The 25,336-nt window shown below is 40.6% G+C and overlaps 3 protein-coding genes across 4 annotated transcripts in view; 2 read left to right on the top strand and 1 right to left on the bottom strand.

The window, feature by feature from the left end:
* The first annotated feature begins 1,147 nt into the window (after positions 1 to 1,147).
* LOC109470670 (F-box only protein 8-like) lies at positions 1,148 to 5,397 on the top strand. Its single transcript, XM_019769697.1, has 6 exons — positions 1,148 to 1,312; positions 2,327 to 2,591; positions 3,019 to 3,145; positions 3,477 to 3,595; positions 4,179 to 4,363; positions 5,064 to 5,397. The coding sequence occupies exons 2-6, from the start codon at positions 2,383 to 2,385 to the stop codon at positions 5,255 to 5,257; spliced, it is 834 nt and encodes a 277-aa protein (XP_019625256.1). The 5' UTR covers positions 1,148 to 1,312; positions 2,327 to 2,382; the 3' UTR covers positions 5,258 to 5,397.
* A 5,563-nt stretch (positions 5,398 to 10,960) lies between these two features.
* LOC109470703 (guanine nucleotide-binding protein G(I)/G(S)/G(O) subunit gamma-7-like) lies at positions 10,961 to 15,443 on the top strand. Of its 2 annotated transcripts, XM_019769735.1 has the most exons (3): positions 10,961 to 11,088; positions 13,603 to 13,674; positions 15,138 to 15,424. In XM_019769735.1, the coding sequence occupies exons 1-3, from the start codon at positions 11,055 to 11,057 to the stop codon at positions 15,344 to 15,346; spliced, it is 315 nt and encodes a 104-aa protein (XP_019625294.1). In that variant the 5' UTR covers positions 10,961 to 11,054; the 3' UTR covers positions 15,347 to 15,424. The 2 variants fall into 2 exon arrangements, with proteins under 2 accessions (XP_019625294.1, XP_019625295.1); XM_019769736.1 differs by lacking the exons at positions 10,961 to 11,088; positions 13,603 to 13,674 and adding an exon at positions 14,106 to 14,258 and having other exon boundaries at positions 15,138 to 15,443.
* A 2,736-nt stretch (positions 15,444 to 18,179) lies between these two features.
* LOC109470701 overlaps positions 18,180 to 25,336 on the bottom strand; it is a 102,348-nt gene continuing 95,191 nt past the window's right edge. The window contains exons 22-23 of the mRNA XM_019769734.1: positions 22,252 to 22,923; positions 18,180 to 19,029 (exon numbers count right to left, since the gene is read on the bottom strand). Of these exons, the coding sequence (XP_019625293.1) occupies positions 18,288 to 19,029; positions 22,252 to 22,923 (1,414 nt within the window). The 3' untranslated portion in view covers positions 18,180 to 18,287. The remainder of the gene's footprint in view (positions 19,030 to 22,251; positions 22,924 to 25,336) is intronic.

Consider the following 25,336-nt stretch of genomic DNA (forward strand, 5'->3'; position numbering starts at 1 on the left):
TCGAGACTTTATGACATTAAACTATTCTTTTAAGAATATCTTTTGTAATACTTAGGTTTTTTTTACTACCAAGCTGCAAAGCATTTTTTGCATTGTAATCTATTTGTAGATAATGTACATAGAGTTGCAGCTAAAAGATAGCTGTTACAAATGTATTCTTCAACTAAATGTTTTATTTTGCATATGCTAGCTTAGTGTACAGTTTGTGTATGATGTCACTTTTGTAGTTTTGCTATATTTATGAATAAAAAGCATTTGAACAATAGAAAATTGTACCGTTTGTGTATTTGTGAAAATTTTTATTCCTTATCTGTTACCCATGGACCTTGGACTATTCCAGAATTCTATCTAACTACATGTAACTCTCACTTGACTAACAATGCAGGTTCAAAACAGTGTAATATAGCCAAACATAATCTCCAAGCAGATCCTTCTCGGTGGCAAAAAGACAGTATCAAATTGGCCAGGCAGTATCCATTAGCCAGAGAAGCCACCGACGGGGTAGCGACAAAAAAAAAACGGCGATATATAAGGTAACGATCATTCCCCCACAACCTCTGCTTGGAGAGTAAGCCAAACAGGGCCAGGGGTAAAACTCAGATATGTTTTCAGTCCCAATATTTGCATTGCCATTCACATCTTTGGTGTTACAATAAGATAGCCTGGGTGCCAGATTGTTGGCAGTATACAGGCTAGCTCCTTGGCTCTAGGGCCAACATGCCCCCAAGGAAATTTTACCATAGGTTTCCCTCAGTTATACCCTGAGCCCAATAAATAAATTCTCCCGGCCGAAGGAAGCCGGTGTCTGGTATCGAGGGTAATCAATGGCTTGAACCACAGTAGTTGTGTCAATTTCTTTCCAACTTGCTTGATTTCTTTCGATGCCTGGCTGCAGTACCGTCCCTTAACAGTAGATGTCGCTTCCGCACGGTGTAACTTCCCTATGTCTGCAACCTAACGTAAATAATCCCCTAGTACAAGTCATTTCACCACAAAGAACAGAGACACACAGATATGAAGCAAATCGCCATTTATGAAGATTGACAATACACAAATATAAAGAAATCTGGTTGTGGTTGCGTCGACAAAGTGACGAAAATTCAGTAAAACTGTGTAATGCATTTTTCTTCTTTCCGTTTGGCTGCGGTGCGGCCTGAGCTGAGCTGTCCCGAAACACGTCAGAATCGAGGTCGTGTCTTAGACATGAATCATCTTTATTTGTTTACTACCTCCTGTATTATTATGTAGAAGGTACATAAAGTCGCCACCTCTTAGCAGAGGCATCACAGACACCCATGGCATAACTACAGAGGTGAGTCAAGTCTTCAGTTTGTCGTTTTTGGTGAAGAAAGATCGACACATTCCTTCGCTTCGTTTGCAGCTTTCGTATTGTTTTCATATCCACATCATAAAAATTGTTCTAAACTGTGTCATAGTTTTGACATAGTCCGTACAGTTCGATTATTAGTAAATCTGAATTGTTACGTTTTGAAGTTAGTCTGCTAGTTGTCAGCAAGGTTTATAATGTCAAGGGTTGCCATAAATTCTAAAACGCGACCCTCCCACCTTTTCTGTATGTAGTTTGTTGTTTTCATTTTTTATGCCCTACGGCAATACAGGAAATTTCACACCTGACTTGATGATCGTCTGCTGTCCTACTGCTTTTTATTTTGTCACAACATTCTAGTCGTCCAGTTACGTAGGTTACTTGTGAAATCATTGTTATGTGTGACTTTTAATTACTATAGTTTTATTACACACACAAATGTATCAAGGTAAGCTGTACTCACTTCGGTAGAGACTCATGATTGCAATATGCTATGTATTGAACAACTGCAATTGTAAACGTATTACTCTTTTAAAGGGGACTTTTTAATACAAAAACAAGAAATTGAAGACTTCGTTGAAATATTTAGAGCTTGTGTGTGTGTGTGTGTGTGTGTGTGTGTGTGTGTGTGTGTTTCATTCTATTCATAATTGTTGATAAATTGTTGTTTCTTTTTAATTGTAAGTTTCTCACTGACATAGAGCAGGAAAGGTATTAGACAGGAATTGATAATCTCCAAGCAGATCCCTTTCGGTGGCAAGACTGTATCCAAATAGCCAGAGGAGTTTTGCCGGCCACCGAAGGATCTGCGGACGCCGTTTTAAATTCATGTAATGCAATGTAGCTACTTGGAATTTATCGTAAAGTGTAATTGAGAGGTTTTTTAAATTCAGCGTAATATGTAGCCAGTTCTCAAAATTTAGTGTAAAGCGTTGTCGGGACCCTGAGTGAAGGCCCCCCTTTATTGAGTTAACATGATTCGTTATTGTTTTTATGCAGCAAAACATCTGCGTAAAACCAAGTAGCAAACAACAACAACGCAGGACCAACCGGCGATGGGACATTCTCTGGGACACATGCTGCACGCGGAGAGGCTGAAGCTCCGGAGGGGGCGCCACCACCACCGGGAACAGCAGAAGTTCCCAGACCTGGAGACCCTCCCTCCGGAAGTGGGCATGGCAGTCCTGAAGCACCTGAATGCCACAGACCTGTGCTTGGCCTCCTGTGTGTGGAACATGGCCAACGATGACGTCCTGTGGATGGGGTGAGTTTTTAAAACTTAAAAGAAAGAAAGCACCCATGCAGTCATGTTTGATCACGTATCCGTCCAGTCTCCTGTGAATAAAGTCACAATACTCTTGCGTCTTTACGTTTGTGTCTTGTGCAAAGTAAGCTTTCATAATACAAATGCATGATGTTTACCTTCACATGGTCTAGCGTAACAAACTACCGCTCTGTGTATTCTTACTCAAACATATATTTCATATACATGATTACCAGCCCCAGTCCTCTGCCAGTTGCTACATAATGTAACCCAACACCACAGGGTGTCAGCTTCAGCACCAGTTACCATGGTGACAGCCATCTGTTCCAGGTCATTGACCTTACCATATGTGTTTGAAAAAGAAGAAGAGAGCAAAAACACTGCAAAGGTTCATATTGATGATAAGGTTGTTTTGTTTGTTCCTCAGACTTTGCAAAGCCACCTGGAACTATGCCACTGTGTACAGAAAACAGAGAGATGCCAACTTCTCCTTCAGGAGATTGTACCTCATCTTGGATGAAGGTTCTCTCACCTTCAATGCAGACCCTGAGGCAGTAAGTCAAATGCTAATCTACACAAGAAGCTAGTTCACAGTATGTAGGAAGTGTGCATGGGCATCAAGGGACGATATACATGTACCACCTGTATATACAGGTTAGTTAAGGTATCTTGACTGTCACCACCTATGAAGTGTAAATAAAAGAAATAATGACAATAATTTTTGAACAGTTTTTAGTATACTTTGTAAGTTCTGAGTGGTGCAGTTAAAATTTGTCTGGTGTAGGTAATTTTCAATGTTACCTGCACCGGTGCAGGTATGTGGAAACAATATCCCAGTTCCTAGAATTTACTACTAAAAACAATTATGGTTCTGTTTCCTCCCAGGGTATTGAGTACCTGGTTGCCCAGGGTGTGCTGGATAACCACCCCAGGGAACTGGCAGCTTTCATCCACGGCACACAGACACTGAGATGGAAACCCCTCCGAATCTTCCTAGAAAATAGGTATGTTCATTGGCATTTTTCACTGGCTTATACAATCTTTCAAATAGAGCTAGCTTGTGTTGAGTGTAAAAACACAATGAACTGAACGGCTTATTAGAGATGGTATATTGCATTGTGGCAAGACATTAGAAACACACATGGACAGATAGACACATAGACACACAAACAGACACTCATACAGACACATAGGCAGACAGACAGACATCTGTATCTGTATAGCCGGTATAACCGCCTTTCGGCGTAACACACCAGCTTCTGTATCTGTATAGCCGGTATAACCACCTTTCGGCGTAACACACCAGCTTCTGTACCTGTATAGCCGGTATAACCACCTTTCGGCGTAACACACCAGCTAACATGCACAAAGACACACACAGGGAAGCCAAAAACAACACATGTACTGCCCCAAAAAACAGCAATAATTCTTATCATAATGTATGTCCCAACTGTGGCCATGCAAAGCTAGCCAGTGCTGACAAGTGCTGTACTCAGCACAAAATCAGATATCAGTGCATTTCCAAGTGCATGAACATTTCCAAGTGCATGAACTTGTCATCAAGGGTTTTTCTTTTCCCACCTAAAGGCCGGATGTTCTGGATGAGCTAGTCATCCGACAGAACTACCGTAACCAGTTCCTCCCCAACGCCCTCCGAAAGTTCTTCCTAACCATCCATGCACCTGAGGAGAGGGGAGACTACCTGCAGAAGCTGGTGGAGAAATTCTCCCAGAGGTTCTGTCAGTGTAATCCTGACTGTGGGCTGTCACCTGGTATGTGCTGTGTTTATGTGTGTGTGTGTGTGTGTCTTTGTGTGTGTGTGTTTGTGTGTGTAGTGTGTGTGTGTTTGTCTAGTGTGTGTGTGTTTGTGTGTCTAGTGTGTGTGCGCATGTGTGTATCTTTGTGTGTGTGTGTTTGTGTGTGTGTGTTTGTGTGTGTGTGTATGTGTGTGTGTTTGTGTGGGTGTGTGTACTGTGTAGTGTATGTGCACCCGAGGAGAGGGGAGACTACCTGCAGAAATTGGTGGAGAAGTTTTCACGGAGGTTCTGTCAGTGTAATCCTGACAATGGGCTGTCTCCTGGTATGTGCTGTGTGCATGCGTGTGTGTTTACATGGGTGTAGTGTGTGTGTATGAGTGAGTGTGTGTATGTGTGTGTGTGTGTGTGTGTGTGCATGGTGTGTGTTTGTGTGGGGAGGGGTGTCATTTGTTTTGTTACTTCTGGGATTGAAGTTTTTTCTGGGTGGTACTTCTCTTAAGGGAAGTTTGTATGTATCTTGTCCTAAGCAACAAGGATTGTAAATGAGTAGTTGGAGATTGAGTAATACTATTAATAAGCTACTTGTATCAATCCATTCTATGATGTAATTCAATAGGGATTTTCCCACAATGATACAATACAGTTCCAATAGGTTCATAGACCCCCAAAACACTTCTCAGAAGTATGAAATCTCTGATTTCTCTTTTCTTTGCAGGAGTGATCGAGGTCCTGTGCTTTGCCCTGATACTCCTGTCGGTGGACCTGAGCAGTCCGCATGTAAAGAACAAGATGTCCAAGCGGGAGTTCATCAAGAATCTACGTCACGCTACGCCAGAGACCGACCCCGAGTTCGCAGGTCATCTCTATGACAACATCTACCTCGTGGGACATGTGGCGCCCAACGATTGAACGAGAGAAAAAAATCGTACTCTTGTAATTAGTCGAACCAATGAAATCTTTGCAAGTATCAATGTATTTTTCAACCTGGCAGCTCAACAATATTTCATGTTGTTACATGCCACGAACATGTAATATGTCCCTGAATATATATAAATGTAGACTGTATATAAAATGTGTGGAGTGTGTTTCAAATGATTACTAGTATCACAATGTGTTTAAATTTGTGTGAGGAAGTAAAGCAGAAGGGAGATTTGTAAATAATTGTAAATTTGATGTAGAAACTTTTAGAAAAACATTATTGGTGTGTACAGTGACAGATAGAAGATATATTCACCATTTTCAAAATGACAAAAGGTATATGACACGTGTGTGCAGGCTTATTGTATTGCAGTGAAAATGTGCTTGGGCCTTGACATGATATAACTGTTACAGTGTACAGTAGATTTTGTGAATATGCATATAAGCATTATGTGGGTAAAAAATATATCATTAGGTGTTGAATTTGTAGTATTTTGAGTCAAGCACTGCTGCCTATATATGTTAGAATCATTGGGAAACTTAAACTCATCATTATATTTTTTTGCCATCGATTATCAATGCCATCAGCAAGGGATTTAATTTCTAGATGTTGGCCATTTTGCTAGGTAGTTTTGCCATTAAAACTACTTTGTACAAGCCCTACAGAAATTGTGAGAGATGTTCATCAACAAATCACATTGTATATAAATGATAATTTATCATTGGAATAGCAAACAATTTCTTGGTTTAGCAGTTGCAAAATGAGATTCTTTTTTTGGCTATTTTTGTTGTCAGTAATGTGTATTTCTGTTTTTATTTGTGAATAATTTATTGAAAATTGAATGAAATTTTAATATTTGCATGTGCCTGCATTTGCGATACCAAATTATATATGCAAATGAGCGGGTGGATTAACATGGGGAAATCATTGATTGAGTCTACCCTGATTTGTGTGAGGGTGTGAAAGGGTAGTGGGGAACACTGAAACTTGTTCTGAAAGTGATACATTTGAAACTCAAATTATCTGATTGTATGGAAAAACAGTCATCATCTAATAGAAATGACAGATTTTCTGAGAATGTTATTTTTCACACAGAAATTGGCCTAAACAGTGTATTACCACGAAGGCAACAACATTTGTAATTTTCCCCAAAATTCAGCTATGTTGAATTTTAAGTGAGATTTATTTTTCTCAGCTGTTATTAAATAGTTGTATAATGCAACATAAGGAAGACACCGACATTAATGCAAAAAATGGTTTATTTTTCTGTATGTGTGAAGAAAAACATGACAAATGTAACAAATACTGGTGAGAGGATTGTAAATAGGCATATGAATTATATGTGGGAGGCTCTATAAGGGGGATGGCCAGTACACTTTGTAAAGATTTAAAATCTATGGTCTACAGATATTCCACATGCTTTTTAGCCTGGTTAGCAAACCTATTTTAGGCTACATGCTTTCAATATGATTACAATGGTACCTTTGTAACAGTGGGGTTTATAGGCGCTTATACCTTGGCCAAAAGAATAGCAATATAATACCAAAAATACTTCCTCATACTTGTATTTCCATTTCCTTTACTAGCACTCAAACTACAGTGTATGTCGTGTGCTTGTTTTGTGTATCTGCATGGGTTGGGCGATGAAGGTATTGTGTCCTTGGTTTGAGCAAAGCATTGTGATCTGTCACCAATAGGTGATCACGACCTGGTGTTCGTAGAAGCAGACCTGCGCCCTCAAAAGCAGAGAGCCAAGCCACGTAAACTCTTCCTATATAAACGCTCAAACTGGGAGAAGTTCAGGGATGAGATGACAGATTTTAAAACGGAACTCGTAGAACTAGCAAATGGTGATGTTAATGTAGATGATCTCTATAACATGTTCACATCTAAATTAGCCAACTGTGTGGATAAATATGTTCCATCGAAAATGACTAGTAATAGAAAACACCTACCATACATCACTCCTGAACTCAAACGACTCATGAGAAAACGAGATCGTTTTTACAGGAAGACATTAGTCCAACACACTCCCGAAAGGAAAGACAGACTGAACCAGTTTAAAAAAGAAATCAACAAGAAAATGAAAGACTGCTACTGGAGTTATATTGAAACTGTTGTACTCGACATAGATGTTGATGACTTTGATCAGGGCAAGCTCTCTGCTAAACAAGGCACAAAGAAATTCTGGAGCTACCTTAAAAGTATGAAAAATGAGAGATCTGGTGTGGAACACCTTAAGAGTAATGGGATTTTAGTATCCGACAACAAAACCAAGGCTGATCTCCTCAATCATCAGTTTCAATCTGTTTTTACTTGTGAGCCCACAGATGCTCCCTTACCAGACATGGGACCAAGCCCCCACCCCTCTATGCCAGACATCATCATAGAGGAGAGCGGAATCAACAAACTACTGAAAAATCTCAACCCACATAAGGCCTCTGGTCCTGATCAGGTACTTGCACATGTCCTCAAAGAGCTTAGTGACACAATAAGCCCAATTCTACAGGTCATTTTCCAGAAAAGCCTGGACTCCGGCACAGTGCCCGAGTTATGGAAGGAAGCAAACATAGCTCCAATATACAAAAAGGCGACAGGTACAAGTCGAAAATTATAGACCCATATCACTAACATCAATTTGCTGCAAACTGATGGAACACATTATTGCAAGTTCCATGATGAGCCACCTAGATGGCAATGACATCTTATGTGAAATGCAACATGGTTTCAGACAAGGTAGATCCTGTGAAACACAACTCCTCTCCCTTGTCGATGATCTTGCAGCAAACAGAAACTGCGGCATACAAACCGACTTGGTTCTGATGGATTTCGCCAAGGCCTTTGACAAAGTCCCCCATCGCCGGCTCATTCACAAACTCGAGCACTATGGCGTTAGGGGTAAGTCTCTGGCCTGGATCCAACAGTTCCTGACTGGTAGGACGCAGCGTGTTGTGCTTGATGGGGACAGTTCCGACTCGGTACCTGTTACCTCCGGCGTTCCCCAAGGTACAGTCCTGGGGCCCATCCTGTTTCTGACATACATAAATGACCTCCCAAGCCACGCGGTACACGCCAAGGTAAGATTATTTGCCGACGATTGTATACTGCAGATGGCAATACGGGAGACAAAAGACTGTGACAAATTGCAACATGATGTAGATAATATCTGTAAATGGGAGACAATGTGGCTCATGAAGTTCAATCCCTCCAAATGCGAAGTCATGTCTGTCCCTTCCACAAAAAAACCCATCAACTACTCCTACACCCTTCATGGATCCCCCCTAGCTAAGGTAAGTAAGGCCAAATATCTGGGCGTAACCATCACTTCAAACCTCTCCTGGAACTCCCATGTTGACAACGTAACGGCCAAAGCCAACAGAACGCTGGGTATGCTGCGCCGAAACCTGCGGATTGCCAGCGTGGAGGCCAAACAACGTGCCTACATGGCCTTAGTAAGACCCACTCTGGAGTACGCCTGCCCAGTTTGGGACCCCCATACTTCCGATCAGGTAGGTAGAGTGGAGGCAGTGCAGCGTAGAGCTGCCAGGTATGTATACAACAACTACAGACGCACGGCCTCTGTAACAGAGATGCTAGGTAACCTGAGATGGCAGTCACTTGAACACCGCCGCAAAATGGCCAGACTGACCACAATGTTCAAAGTCCTGCACAACACCATCTCTGTCCCCCACACCTCGTGCCTCGTCCCGGCAGCTCGATGCTCCCGCCGCACTAATCACGCTTTAAAGCTGCAGACCATCGCGAGTAAGAACAACTATTACAGGCTCTCGTTCTTCCCTCGCACCATCAAGGAGTGGAATGAACTTGAGCCCAGTGTGGCGGAGGCGAAGTCCATCTCCCAGTTCAAAGCAGAGCTGGGACGGGCTTCGCTGCATTGAGCTGCCTCCCGGTCCTTGTACATATGTAAATACGTGTAACACTAGCACCACTGATTCCACTTGTCCTGTCCTTGCACTTGTCCACGTCCATCCCTACCGTACCCTTTGTTTGCACTTTGCACACAGTACTAAAGCGCAGCTGCTAGTAATCTTCTTTTTAGAAGGCTAAGCAGTACTGAAGATGATGATGAAATACAGGTCACTGGTCTCACATGCTGAAATAAAAACAGTTTGGTATATATCCCTGTGAAATGTGTCATAATTGTACTGCTATGAAAGGATGATAAGGTCGCTTACAGAAGATATTACATAGCACTTGTGTGTCAGAAAAATGGGACAACCAGAAATATTATTTCCCTTTCTACATCTGCTTGAATATGAATTGTGTTACAGTATAAAATTGGTCTATTTTCTATACAAGTAAAATACCTGATAAATAACACCCTAAAATCATTTTTTCCTTTCTATAATAATTTTTTTTACGAAGGACATATATAACAGATATACCGTGATTCTACTAATGTTTTTATACCACATCGGATACCACAAAAACCGCATGTAGGTCCTCGTCGATCCCACAATACCCCGCATTTCCGGTGGTACGACCAAGGGTGGAGTACACTAGAGCACTAGACAGAAGACAGGTAGGTGAACATTTAACGTCGTGATTTACCTCAAAATCTCATCCAAACATCGTCCTAGGGCACAGATGACATAGGGGATAGAACAAGCATACAATACGTACCCTGTACTCGCTTATAAACCTGATAAATTTGCTCGTATTTGTGTTTTTGTAGCGAGGAAAAAATGGCGAGATGCCGGTATTTTTTTCTCAATAAATTAACAGAATGCCCTGCGGTATAAAATCTGACGGTATAACCTAATCTTCAGGTCATATTTTGCACATAAAAAAACATGAGCGAAAAGACTTGTTACTTAGATACTTTTGAGCCTCTACTTCTTCTGTGGGTGCGTAAGACCATCTGTAATCACAGAATAAAAGGACTTGATTTTTATGTGTCAGGTGTTCGTGTCCCGTTATATTTTTAGATCCGGTTCATTTTTTGGTTCATCAATAATCATAGAAATATAATTTGTCTTTACAATTCCTTCATAGTTGAATGCAGTATAATTTTTTTATATTCGCACAGAATTCCCATCATTTTGGAGTATTTTGTAGTCATCCTATTAAATTCCTATTATTCACGTTTTAAGTCAATTATGAACATGCGACTGTCACATATTTACAACATCATTTGGTGCCATAAAATTGATAAATCTTGGACAGCGTTTGCTCAGTTATCTATTCATAATTCTGTGATTTTGCATTTAGTTCTTTACATCTGTTTTTTTTTAATTACCTACTTTGCTGAAGTGCATGCCCCTTTTCGTAAAGCGTAAGTCCCTTATAGTCTTCATAATCAATGTAATTCTTAATCAGTACATTAGCCGCAAAGCGTAAAGTTGTAATCAGCTCTGAAAATTTAGTGTAATTCGTAATCGGCGGCAAAAGTTTTGCATAATTCATAATCGCTACCCCCCACCCCCATGCAAGCCCTCTTATAACCTTGCAGTGTTTTTTACCTACCACCCTGCCACCCCCCAATTTTGCTAGCAAAATGGACTCTCCCTAAAGCCCCCAGGGAGTGTATAGACTGAGAGACGAGCCCACATCAAAATGGAATGTCGTGACGTCGACGCATTACGCACATGCAGCCAGACAAATAGCCCCAGTCGAGTCCTGAAGGAATAGCGTTAACATTTATAACATTAGCGCTGCGCGGCCCAAACTAGGAGAAAAATGCAGACCATTTCAGAGGAGTAGAGACTGAAATTGGGGTCCCCCCATGGAACCATTTAGAGGGTGGAACTGAGGAGGATTTCATGCATGATAAGTAAGGAGACGATGCATCATTGTGAAGGTACAGAATTCCATGCACGTTTGTCGTGTAGATAGTTTGTTTCATCAGGACTGTCAGGTGATGCTGCTCTGATGTTGACATGTACAATTTTTCAGTTTTCGAACACAAAATTGGATATTCATTTCCCTTTTACAATATCATTTAAAGTAGTGAGAATGGACATTGTAAGCTTGAATGTTGTTCATCAATCAAGAATTAATCTGTTATTTTATTCAAATCTTTAACAAGAACTTGTACCAAATCATTGCTCATTAAATGCCCAAGGTGTAGTTTTTGAATGCAAAATTGAGTATTCGTTTCCCTTTTACCATATCATATAAAACAGTGAGAATGGACATTGTATTGTAAGCTTAACTGTGGTTTAATAATAATGAATTGAAAATGGATCTGTTATGTTATGAAGAACTTGTACCAAATCATTGCCCAAGATTTGATGGAAAATTTGGGGAGGGGTCATTTTGTGGTATTGTTTTTTTGTATTGTGAGGCCTGCATTGAATTGAACATATTTGACTTTAAGCAATTCTTAAGGGAAATCCATTTTGTAAGATTTTAAACCGAAGAGGCCCTTTCACTTAAACATTGTGTGCAAATATTATGGTTCGTGTTAATTTTTAGCCAACGGTCTGTTATTGTGAAGTGCCTCTGCCTTGTAGCAGGTGTACCATGTTACATGTACACTTCTGGCATCAATCCGCTAATCACCCTCTGCCATTTTCACCATGGTAACACAACGTCAGAACACATTAGTTATGTGTTCATGCCTTATGCTGGTGTTATATGATCTACTAGTACCTGCACCTAACACATTTCAACCATTTTTCATGTCTGTAACATGGATTTTATGGATGAATCGTGGTCACCTGTTCTTGATTTGTGTGTGTGTTGAAGAGAGGTTATTGATACAGATACAACGTCGACGACTCAAAACACTATTTAGTTGTGTGTTCGTGCCTTATGCTGGTGTTATGTGATCCACCTTTAAGTTTAACCTGTGTCTAACACATTTCAGCCTCCAGTGTTACCATTTTTTCATGTCTGTAACATGGATCTTATGGATGAATCGTGGCCACCTGTTAATTTGTGTGTGTGTGTTGAAGAGAAGTTATACTGGCTATACGGATGCAGATACAGATACAACATCAAAACACATTAGTTGTGTATTCATGCCTTATGCTGGTGCTACTTTTATAACCTGTACCTTACATATTTCAGATATCCATCCTCAGTCTGACTCAGAGGTTTCCGTAGAAATTCTTAGGGGAAAGGTGCTCCCTAACTGATGAATAATCAGCGAATTTTTATGAAGAAACCCTTATGAAGAATTATTTGAAGGATTTTGAGGAGAGGGGAAGCACCCTTGCTTCATTGCTTGGGGAGAGCCCTGATCCTCTAGACTTACAATTTTTCATATATGTACCTGGATTTTGTGGATCATGGCCACCTGTTCTTTCTTAATTTGTGTGTGTGTGTTGAAGAGAGGTTATAAAGGCTATACCAATACAGATACTGATACAACATCAAAACACATTAATTGTGTATTCATGCCATATGCTGGTGTTATGTGATCTACCTTTAACCTGTACCTCACACATTTCAGACATCCATCCTCGCAAAGGTCTCCCCAGAAATTCTTAGTGGAGAGGTGCTCCCTAACCGATGAAAAATCAGCAAATTTTTATGAAAATTTAAAAACATAAATTTGACGGATTTTGGGAAGAGGCGGAGCACCCTTGCTTCATTGCTTGGGGAGAGCCCTGATCCTCTAGTCTTACCATTTTTCATATCTGTAACATGGATTTTATGGATCATGGCCACCTGTTCTGTCATAATTTGTGACTGTGTTGAGGGGAGGCGAATATTTGCCTGTATAGCCGGAGATTTAATTAGCTTCAGGGCAGATGCGGGTGTAATCAAATCAGACTAGGTCACAATACGCTGCGGTAAATTGTCGCGTGGCAGTGCTGTGTGTTTTCCTAATACTACCAGTACTTAGCTTAAAATGAAATACAGCAAAGATCTAAAAACCTACAATTGTAATTGTGTAGTAATTCAGGCATGCTTTGGTAGCTATGGTATGCCCTATAATAAGAATAATCCAGTCTATGACATATATTGTTTGTGATTCAATCAAGTAAACATACAGTTCTCTTCCAATACATTCACAGATATCCAAAACACTTCCGATTTCATGTTTTGTTTGATTTATTTTTTCCCTGCAGCTGATTACCAGCCTAATATTAGTTGGCTGCAATGTACTGGTATATTTTCTCTCAATAAAGCAATTATTATCTACTGTAATTCTTGATTTGTTCACTGTACTGATAAGTTCACTGTTTTCACTGTCTCTTGTGTACAGTGAACTTATCATTACAGTTAACAAATAATTCCTGGACTTTCTTTTTCCTGCACTTGTCACCACCGTGAACATATAGTTACGTGAACATGTCCATTTTTCTCAGACCGTGAAATTTTGCCTCCGTGAACATAAAGTGAATTACAGTATTTCCCACAGCTGATTGCCAGGCAGATCTACAGGGAGACTGCAGCGTTTGTGCCCTCAGCTCCACAGCAGCCAAGTACAGACGTACGACCTTGCTTATTGATACATATCTTAATTCTTATATCAAGGGCAACATGCAACAGAGTACTCAAAGATTAATCAAACTCTACTACTGAATAAGTTACAGAGATTATTTCCGGATGTTAAGAGTGACATCCGTCACCCTTCTTCATCGTCACTAAAATGAACTGACAGAGCTAGTGAATACTTACAACATGTAATAATTAGGAACTGGAAAAAAACAAAATGAATTTTTTTTGAATATGACAAAGACTCTTACAATCTCCATAATTTATCCAGTAGTAGTGTTTGAATTGTCTTTAAATATTGTTTTTTTTTTTTTACTTTTTGAGTACATTTCGTATAATGAATGTGCAGATCTCTTCTTTTATGGGTTCTGGGTTTATGGGAGTTATAATTTCTCCAGTATGTTTTGGCCCCTCCCATTATGATTGAAATGACAGTGTAATAGAAAGTACAGGGTATTTTGATTGTCTACGAGTTTTTGCCCACTTAATTAACTTAAATGCAGCAGTGTCTTCCCTCAGCAATGCGATGCTATACCAACCCAGAGTTCCAAGATATCCCACCGCCTTGGGGGTCAAAAAGTTGAGTAGTTCTAGTGTAAAGTGCCGTGGCAGTGACGTCCCTCATACTGTACAGTCAGTTGTCACTGTGCTTGCCCCAAAATTCCCTGGGAAAACAATGTTCTACATGTAGCTAGCTGTGATTTGGACCCCTACCCCCTGTGCTGTGTTTTAGGCCCCTGTCTTTCAACCAACGAAGGTTTTTTGTTTTTCTTTTCCAGGATGTACTCTGTCAGCATCTTTTAAAAATTTGGTTTTAGAATAAACTGTAATAGCTAGGAAAACAAAATGTCACCAACTTTGTCCCTCAACAATTTTGTCACAGGGGGTTATGAATTCATAGATATTTCTTCTGGGGAGGATGTCACATTGTCAGACCCCTTACTGTCGTCATGTTTTTGGAACCCTGGAAGTCATGGTGTGCTGCTGTTATCTGATTTTCTGGGACATGAATATTATGGCAATTTGCGGGTAAACATGTCTGTAGACATTACTTATCAATAATGCATAAACACAATCCACCTACTTCAGAACTGTCAGAAATTTCTGTGCTGAAGTTTAGGACTGGCTCTTCAAACACACAAACAGTCATTTGCATATGAATGCTTCTATATTCAAATATTCTCAAAAAGAGTTACCAGTAAACTTTCTCATCCTTTCGAAAACATATGGGGAAGTGAGGAATTTTATGTTGTCCTTTTTTGTTCTCCGTTATTTTATGACCAGGGTTTTCTCAGTACTTTCATCTTTTTGCTTGTGACCATAAACCATTCTTTCCTGATTTTATGTTTCACTTTTGTGGTTACACATTTCATGTGTATGCTATTTTTTTGTTGTTGAATACATTTTTGAAAATGTCAATGCAAAAGTTAGAGAAAATAATGCATACGCATGTTTCAGATTCCAAGATGTCGAACAGCATCGCGCAGGCCCACAAGACGGTGGACCAGCTCCGCTTCGAGGCACAGATCGAGCGCATCCGGGTCTCCAAGGCCGCCGCCGACCTGCAGGCATACTGCGAGCAGCACGCTCGCGACGACCCGCTTCTCGTCGGTGTCCCAGCCTCTGAAAACCCCTTCAAGGAGAAGAAGTCCTGCATAGTACTCTGAGGGGAGGGACGGAACAGGCTCTGCAGATGAGTGTGATCATAGTCATGTGGTAAAATACGCCAAAAACAGTTAGTCAAGCAACTGGATATGATTTGGAAATGGTCAGATGTTTCAGGTAGCATCCACTACATTTTGTCAGTGACACTGGAGACTTGTCAGAAAGGCAGGTTTATAAGCATATCAATCAATAGTTCATGCTTATAAACCTTCTGACAACCAGTGTCACTGACGAAAAGGTAGTGGATGCTACTGTGAAACGTCTGACCGTTTCCAGAATCGAATCCAGTTGCTTGAGTAACTGTTTTTTGGCGTATCTTATTACCAGGATGTGCAACCTTCACCGACGTGTGATAAAATACTGTGCTGAAACCATCTCGAAGTGAAACCGAAAGAAAGAGACCCTTTGAGGGTACATCTCAGTGAAAGAGAGAGTTATATACATGTGTAAAAGCTGTGCTTACGATAAACAGCAGAGGTCTTCTCTACAGTTATCATTTATATACTGGTATTTATTTATATTTGTTCATTCCCCTTGTGCATTGCTGAGAACACAGATTGGAAGGACTTGTAGTCAGTATCTCTTGTCAGAAAAAGCCTAGAAGTAAATTGTGATCTAAGATGTGTAGAATCTGTGCAATGTGATAGTCGAAAGTAACATCTCTCTACCTTCTTGTGTTTTTAAATAACTTTGTTGTGAAGATGTTTGTGGTAGTTTGTACTCCTTTTTGTATACATGAGTGATATTCCACCTGTTACGAAATATTCTACATTTAGTACAAGCTTGATTATGCTGAAAAATGGAAAGACATATGAACACAATACTTGTAAAATGTGTACATGTATTTAGTAAGAAAATCAGCTGCAGACTTTACTCTACAGTTTCAAGTTGACTCTACAGTTTTATTGATAATCTTAATTGCAATATTTACACATATATTATTGAGCTGTTCCAGAAAAAAAGGCATGGGGTAGATGACAAGCAATTCTAACTGCCAGAAAAGCCTACCAGTCAGAAAGTGTTAAATTCTTCCACTCAACGTCTGCTTGGAGATATGGTTTTGACCAATTCATACCACAGAAGAGCATAAGATCAGACTATGGGGAGAGAAGCCAAATTCGGTTTTGTTTTTGATGAGACAGCCTTTTAAATATTTATGAGTGTTCTAGTCTAATATTGAAACGATTTGTTAAAAGAGGGGCCAAGTAATTTATTGACTGACATACATGAATGTGTCTTCTACATATATATTGTCTTATTGTGTATAATATCTAATGTAAGTGTAGTTAATGCTTTGATTAACAAGTAATACACAGATAAACTACAGATGTAAAATTGACTTGCTAAACTAGTGCGTTCAGCAACATTGTTTCCCTGTACATGTAAAATTTTTAAGAATGATGAGGATAAACTGAATGTTTTAAGAGGAATGCTATTTATAATCTCTACATGTGTCATGGTATTAAAGAAGTTTGACGTGAAAGTTTACAAGGGCTACAGTGTCGTTCAAGATCCTATATTGAGGTAAAGCGTTCAAGATCCTATATTGAGGTAAAGAAGTGAAAGGTAAACTAGAAAAGTAACATTTGCAAAGCAAATGCATAATGTTTACCTTCGGACATGGTCTGCTGTTAATTCTTGTTAATTCGATCACATTCACATACATGTATATGGTGACAGGAGTCTAAATGTCTACTATGAAATTGCAACATTATGCAACCCAACACCAGTTACTATGGTGACAGACGTCAACAGACGAGGCCAGATCAGAGGTTAGTGTTTGGAACAGAAGAAGAAATGGAGCTAAAGCAATATGTTTTCCTTCGGTAAACGTAAGAAGCAGTTGTGATCTAAACAAAAAGCGACCCTAGCTGTAGTGGAGTCACTTATTCTGAGAGAGAGCAAGAGAGAGAGGTAGAGGTCTATAAGAATTTACCTGTGTGTAAATATTGCGTGTCAAACCCCCTGTATACAACTGACCGCCTGTGACCCCAAATGGAACATGCCTTCTGTTCCAACGACTGCCAAAGATATACCAGCTTGATTGACAGGGTTTTCAACCTATATGTGTATACATGTATATTGTCAGGGACACCCTATAATTCAAAGCGAAACTTTATTTCCAACAAATAAAAACGAACCAATGCATGGTAACATACCAATAACAAAAACTGACAACAGGCACTCACTTCGCATATAGATCTATGTACTTATTTGAGTAAATATTAGCTTCTCTAACTATAGCTACAAAATGTTATACAGTAGTTTAGAATATCAGCAACAACACTAGTCTTTTATCTACCTACAATTACATGAACTACAGGTAATTCTATCATCTATGGCAACAATTAGAAACAAGAAACCATACCAACTAAAAGAATCTATAAATAAATCAAATATCTAGTTTAACAGAATAAACCATAACATGCTAATATCTATAAAACCAAACTCTCTTCCTCTATAACAAAAGAACTTCAAAGATATAAACTTAGGTTATGGGTTAGTTAGCTTGATATACAATGTTTTACATCCCCTATGCTATGCTGCAGACTTAACAAGGGGTGCTGAAACCTTGTTTGTACTACATCATAGGGTTTCTTTACCAGTCTGATTCCTCACTTTCACATTAAAGAGAGTTAACAGGATTGTAAAAAAAACTTGCTCTTAGTCACAAAGATGTCTTGTACAACATGAATGTCCTCAATCCAAGTATTTCTTTTTTTCCTGTATGGTTTCACATGACCCACCTTCTTTATGTCATTATTAGAGTTTGCATGTGTCGCTAACAATGTATGACCCAGGTGACTAAACAGTTTGCTGAACTCCTGACACTGTTAGAGTTTCTTCCCTGTCAGACTTTGCAAACTGGATATTTCGAAGGACCAGGCTCACTCACAGTTCTCTCAACTGTGCGGTTTTGTAGTCCTCAGTTACAATGATTTCTCACAAGTGAGTCCGCATGTGTTTCTTCAGACTACCCAGCCGACCAAACTGTCTGCTGCATTCCTCACACCTGTATGGCTTCTCCCCTGTGTGAGTCCGCATATGTTTCTTCAGATTACTCAGCTCACTGAACTGCTTGCTGCACTCCTCACACCTGTAGGGTTTCTCACCTGTGTGAGTCTGCATATGTTTCTTCAGGCTACCCAGCCTACTAAACTGCCTGCTGCATCCCTCACACCTGTAGGGTTTCTCACCTGTGTGAGTCCGCATGTGTTTCTTCAGATTACTCAGCTCACTGAACTGCTTGCTGCACTCCTCACACCTGTAGGGTTTCTCACCTGTGTGAGTCTGCATATGTTTCTTCAGGCTACCCAGCCTACTAAACTGGCTGCTGCACTCCTCACACTCGTAGGGTTTTTCACCTGTGTGAGTCCGCATGTGCGTCTTCAGATGACTCAGCTGACTGAACTGCCTGTCACACTCTTTACACTTGTAGGGTTTCTCTCCTGTGTGAGTCCGCATGTGTGCCTTCAGATTACACAGCAGACTGAACTGCCTTCTGCACTCCTCACACCTGTAGGGTTTCTCCCCTGTGTGAGTCCGCATGTGTTTCTTAAGATGACCCAAGTAACTGAACTGCCTGCTGCACTCCTCACACCTGTAGGGTTTCTCACCTGTGTGAGTCCGCATGTGAATCTTCAGACTACCCAGCTGACTGAACTGCCTACTGCACTCCTCACACCTGTAGGGTTTCTCACCTGTATGAGTTCGCATGTGAATCTTCAGATTATGCAGATCACTGAACCGCCTGCTGCACTCCTCACATCTGTACGTTTTTCTGGCAGATCTCCCATCTGATCCTCTTTTGATGCCATCAGAGCCACAGCTGTTTGTTGCCATGGTAACAAAAAATCCGAGTTTACACAGTCAAGTCTTGAATTGCTACACCAGAGTACTGATGTCTGGAAGAACACAGTCACAGATGAAGCCTCACTGTTTTCCCTTTCAGCACTACTGGACTAAGGAATCCTGTTTTCCCTTTCAGCACTACTGGACTATGGAATCCTGCTTTCCCTTCAGCACTACTGGACTATGGAATCCTGTTTTCCCTTTCAGCACTAGTACTGGACTATGGAATCCTGTTTTCCCTTTCAGCACTACTGGACTATGGAATCCTGTTTTCCCTTTCAGCACTACTGGACTATGGAATCCTGTTTCCCTTTCAGCACTACTGGACTATGGAATCCTGTGGAAAACGGAAAACAAAAAGATGTGATCAGAAAGCCTGCATTTATCCCCTCAGTGGACAAAGCTTCCTTCTAAATAGTTAACGTATCACCCCTAACTCCCCCTCAATCAATACCGCAACATGTACAAGAGTTAATGAACCTCCCCTGACTCCTGACCCTTTTCTCTATGATACAAACCAGATGTCTGGGTGGGAAGACCGTTACGAGGCACATTTGGGGGGTTTACAAAACATTCCATCTCGAAAGAACTTCCGAATTTTATCCCAAACGTTTCCCTTTGTATGCAAAATCAACTGTGGATTATAGAAAGCCGTTTGTATTATATTTGTACAATAAGCAAGCACTTTTGCTGTCGTGTTTGATTGCCAATATTTAAGGAGACCGCATAACCCCTTCTAGACCTTCGCTGAGGTGTCAACAACTTTTTCTCAGACAAATTTGGAAACGATCTACGCCATTTTACTCCTACAAGGGCACAACAAAACCAAAAGAAAGTTTGCGTGTGTGTGCTGCTCTATATAAACTTTGCTGTTTGTGACAGAAACTTGTTTACAAACAAGAAAACGTTGCTTTTCGATCAGTATAGAACTTCTCACAAGCGACACACACGTCGATAGCGGCTAGCTAGTGACAGACTCAGCGTAATAAAACAAACTTGTACGTGTTATTCTCCCGTCACATCGATAACTGTAGAGTAGACAAGCTCTTGGTACGTACCTGAGTTGTATTTTGATGAAATCCCGACGATCTGAACCGAAAAAGGCTCGTAGAAAGACGACGAGAAACCCTCGATACTTTCTTCTACACCACGACACGTCTGGTGGACGGAGGCACGGGGGTTAGCGGAATGAGCTCCGCGGAGATGGGATTCATAATGAGGCGGCGGAGAGGCGGTTTCTTGTTACACTTTGCTCCGCGGAGTTCGAATTCATATGGCAGCTTGCGAAACTTGGTCAACTTTGAATGACAGGAACTTGATAAGTAGCCTGGGTACCATCCTATTTGTATGCCGGGGCTCCCATACTTCCCCCTAAGAAATATTTTTTAGGTTGCAGTATGGGAGCTCCGGCATACAACTAGGATGGCACCCAGGCTACTTAATAAGTCCAAGGGATGTCAACCTTCAACTCTGCACAAGCCTTGCGATATATAGTGGCAATTCTTACAGATACCACTAGGCGGCGCTTGGGCCAACGGGGCGAATCTTTTTTCGGGGCCTTTATTTTCTTTGGCTAGACTCTCTCTTTCTCTCTCTCTCTCTATATATATATATATTTATATACACATATTCACGTTTCAAGAAAGATTATGAATTTATGGATTACGTTTCAACAAAGATTGTGAATTTATGGATCACAGTGTTTCAACATTTTGCATCTATTATTCACATCTGCAACCAGACCAGACTTATAAACAAACGCAGATCTTAACTTCAAAAACATTTATTGTAACAAACGCATGTTAAACACACAACATAATGCACTATACATGTACTTTAATAATACTAAATATTAGGCCCTATATAGAGGCTATTACATGTGTCTGTTAGCTCTATTGCTACATAATGTAATACAGTAGAATATCAGCAACAAACTTCTTTCCATGCACTTACAACTGCATCCACTAATTCTGTCATCTATGGAAACCATTATAGTCAGAAACAAGAAAAGAAATACGATACTAAAGACTGATTCTATAAATATCTAGGTTAACAGAATAAACAATAACATGCTAATATTGGATGGGATGGTAATCCATCTATAAAAACAAGAAAACAAATACTATATCAAATAATCTGACCCTAAATATCTAGGATAACAGTATAAACAACAACATACTAATAATAGTGAATGGTAATCCTATAAAAACAAATCTCTCTTCCGCTATACAAAAAAAATTAAAACAAAAAAAAATTACTAGTAACTTAGGTTAGTTAGGTTGATGTACAGTATTTTATCTCCCCTGTATCAGTAATATTGCTATGCTATGCTATGGAATGCTACAAACCAGATGTACCACATGCAGTCCTATATATATAAGGAACAGTTCCATTAAAGACACTAAAGCAAACTTAACACAAAGTTGTAAAGTCATTGTTTGTAGTACATCATGAAGAGCTAATACATGGCTTTTCCTTTACCAGTTTGATGCCTCACTCTCTCAATAAAGAGAGTTAACAGGGTTGAAATAAAAACTTGCTCTTACTCTTAGTCACAAAGGTGTCTTAGCCATGGTGTCTTGTATATGTACAACAGGAAATTTCTAAATTATGTCCTCGATCGGCAATCCTAGTACTTCTTTTATTTTTTTCCTGTATGGTTTTTCACAAGATCAGCCTTCTCTAGGTCTGCACACAAGTTGAGTTATTCCAAAATCTCCCACCTTGAGTTTGCATGTGTCTGTTGCAATGATCCAGGGGACTTAACAGTTTGCTGAACTCATCTGTTGGAGTTTCTTCCCTGTCAGCCTTTGCAAGCTGAATATATCATAGGACCAGGCTCACAACTCAGTCCTCAAAACTGTGCGGTTTTGTACTCCTCTGTCACACCTGTAGGGTTTCTTACAAGTGAGTCTGCATGTGTCTCTTCAGACTATCTAGCCTAGTGAACTGCTTGCTACATTCCTCGCACTTGTAGGGATTCTCACCTGTGTGAGTCTTCATGTGAGACTTCACATGACTCAGCTGACTGAACTGCCTGCCACACTCCTCACACCTGTAGGGTTTCTCCCCTGTGTGAGTCCGCATGTGTTTCTTCAGATCACCCAGCTGACTGAACTGCCTGCTGCACTCCTCACACTTGTAGGATTTCTCCCCAGTGTGAGTTCGCATGTGTGCCTTGAGATTAAACAACTGACTGAACTGCCTTCCGCACTCCTCACACTTGTAGGGTTTCTCTCCTGTGTGAGTCCGCATGTGTTTCTTAAGACTACACAAGACACTGAACTGCCTGCTGCACTCCTCACACCTGTAGGGTTTCTCACCTGTGTGAGTCCGCATGTGAGTCCTGAGATGACAGATCTCTCTAAACTGCCTGCTGCACTCCTCACACTTGTAGGGTTTCTCACCTGTGTGAGTCCGCATGTGTTTCTTAAGACTACACAAGACACTGAACTGCCTGCTGCACTCCTCACACCTGTAGGGTTTCTCACCTGTGTGAGTCCGCATGTGAGTCCTGAGATGACCGATCTCTCTAAACTGCCTGCTGCACTCCTCACACTTGTAGGGTTTCTCACCTGTGTGAGTCCGCATGTGTCTCTTCACATTGGCCAGCTCACTGAACTGTCTGCTGCACTCCTCACACTTGTAAGGTTTCTCCCCAGTGTGAGTCCGCATGTGATTCTCCAGATGACCCAGCCGAATGAACTGCTTGCTGCACTCCTCACATCTGTACATTTTTGTGGCAGACCTCCCATCCGATCCTCCTTTGATGCCATCAAAGTCACCGCTGTTTGTTGCCATGGTAACAAAAGCTGAACTCACCTCTGTAGTCCTGGAGTGTGAAGATGAACAACATTCACATTTTGATTCCAAAAGTTTCTGTCTACTCAGGACATCATGCTGACCATACAAACACCAAAGATGCAGAAACTACCAAACAGTCCTTAAATTTGGATACCGTAAAGCAAGGCTTACTTGGAAAGTTGGTGCTTGCTGTGATAGTTTGAACAGACGGACGCGGATAGCTGTAAACCAGTTAGCAAATTGGGACCCTCACATGCTGGTCGTTCCACCGGCAAACATTAACGCATACAAAGGGAGCCTGCAGTACCAGGGTCCAGTGCTGTGGAACCAGCTCACAATAGAACAGAGAAAGCTCCGAACTGTAACGGCCTTTAAAAACTCATTGTAATTATATTGTATTTGTACTGCTGTATGGCTATTATGTGCTATGTACTGTGTTGTTATCATTGTATTGTTTCTGCATTTTTATTGTACCCAGATCTACCTGAAAAACAGGTCAAATGACCTGAGTGTATCTTCTGGTTAAATAAATAAACTGAAACTGAACTAGTTTTAACACTGTTTCTATGTTTAAACCATGATCTTACATGCAAAATTTAAATTGACCTGTTCTACTGGAATACATAGGGAATCTGCCAATTGCTTTAAAAAATCAATGGTAATTGGGACAAGATTATACCAAATTTCATGACAATACATCCAATGCCTCTTGAGATATGCTGCTAAACCACATACATGAACATAGAAACACATTTTTAGTCTTGGAAAAGTTAATGATAATATGTTCTAACCTGCAAAATATATTTTACACAGTCAAGTCCTGAAATGCTTCACCTGAGTACTGATGTCTGGAACAACACAGACGAAGTCTCGCTGTTTTCCCTTTCAGCAGGGCAGGCAGCACTACTGGACTATGGAATCCTGTTTTCCCTTTCAGCAGTACCGGACTATGGAATCCTGTTTCCCCTTTCAGCAGTACTGGACTATGGAATCCTGTTTTCCCTTCAGCACTACTGGACTATGGAATCCTGTTTTCCCTTTCAGCACTACTGGACTATGGAATCCTGTTTTTTTCCTTTCAGCACTACTGGACTTTGGAATCCTGTGGAAAACAAAAAGGTATGATCAGAAGCATGCATTACCCTCAAATATCCCCTCAGTCGACAAAGCTTCCTTCTAAATAGTTAATGTATCATCCCTAACTACCCCTCAATCAATAACGCAACATGTACGAGAGTTAATGAACCTCCCCTGACTCCAGACCTTTCCTCCATGACAGAAACCAGATGTCTGGGCGGGAAGACCATTACGAGGCACATTTGGGGGTTTACACAATATTCTATCTCAAAAGAACTTCCAAACTTCAACCCCAAAATTACCCTTAGTCGACAAAATTAACAGTGGAATCCAAGACCGGCATTTTTGTCATCTGTACTATATGCAAGCACTTCTGTTATTGTGTTTTATTTCTAATTTTTAAGGAGTCCACATAACCCCTTCTAGACCTTCGCTGAGGTGTCAACAACATTTTCTCACACATAAATTGTTACACCTAGAACACTCTGTAGACAACAACAAACATTTGTGTACGTGTGCTGCTCTAAATACACTGTAAGGTTGCTGCTGACAGAAACTTGTTTTCATACAAGAAACCGTTGCTTTTCGAGCTGTATAGAACTTCTCGCAAGCGGCACACACGTCGCTAGCGGGTGGCTAGTTACAGACTCAGACTCAGAGAGCGTAAAACAAACTTGTAGTTGTACGCGTTATTCTCCCGTCACATCGATAACTGTAGAGTAGACAAGCTCTTTGCACGTACCTGAGTTGTATGTAGGATAGAACCCCGACGATCTGAACCGAAAAAGGCTCGTAGAAAGACGACGAGAAACCCTCGATACTTTCTTCCGCACCGCGACACGTCTGGTGGACGGAGACACGGGGGTTAGCGGAATGAGCTCCGCGGAGATGGGATTCACAATGAGGTAGAGCGGAGGCGGTTTCTTGTTACACTTTCCTCCGCGGAGTTGGAATTCATGTGGCAGCTTGCGAAACTTGGTCAAGAGATTTCTTTCGACAAGACTGGAGCCAAAGAGGACTCTAAAGCTAGGAAGATTATGTCTCCATGCTCCGTTATCAAAATTTGAAACAACTTTGAATGACAGGAGCTTGATAAGTCCAAGGGGTGTCAACCTTCAACTCTGCAATATTGGAGCAGTTATCACAGCTACCGCTAGGCAGGTGCGGAAAGTTTAGCTTTCATTCTATTTGACTAGACCCTGATTCTTAAGTTCTCATTTAGCGGTTCTGTATTTTATGTATATTCATATATTCACGTT

This window comes from Branchiostoma belcheri, unplaced genomic scaffold (genome assembly GCF_001625305.1).
Source record: "Branchiostoma belcheri isolate BF01 breed outbred unplaced genomic scaffold, Haploidv18h27 scaffold23, whole genome shotgun sequence".
Taxonomy (NCBI): domain Eukaryota; kingdom Metazoa; phylum Chordata; class Leptocardii; order Amphioxiformes; family Branchiostomatidae; genus Branchiostoma; species Branchiostoma belcheri.

What these genes read in the sequence shown, in the direction of transcription:
- LOC109470670 (XM_019769697.1), top strand. Translation starts at nt 2,383, where the DNA reads ATGGGACATTCTCTGGGACACATGCTGCACGCGGAGAGGCTGAAGCTC. An exon ending in GATGACGTCCTGTGGATGGG is followed by an intron (nt 2,592 to 3,018) that starts GTGAGTTTTTAA and finishes TTTGTTCCTCAG; the next exon opens with ACTTTGCAAAGCCACCTGGA. An exon ending in TCAATGCAGACCCTGAGGCA is followed by an intron (nt 3,146 to 3,476) that starts GTAAGTCAAATG and finishes GTTTCCTCCCAG; the next exon opens with GGTATTGAGTACCTGGTTGC.
- LOC109470703 (XM_019769735.1), top strand. Translation starts at nt 11,055, where the DNA reads ATGATAAGTAAGGAGACGATGCATCATTGTGAAG. An exon ending in GACGATGCATCATTGTGAAG is followed by an intron (nt 11,089 to 13,602) that starts GTACAGAATTCC and finishes TATTTCCCACAG; the next exon opens with CTGATTGCCAGGCAGATCTA. An exon ending in CACAGCAGCCAAGTACAGAC is followed by an intron (nt 13,675 to 15,137) that starts GTACGACCTTGC and finishes CGCATGTTTCAG; the next exon opens with ATTCCAAGATGTCGAACAGC.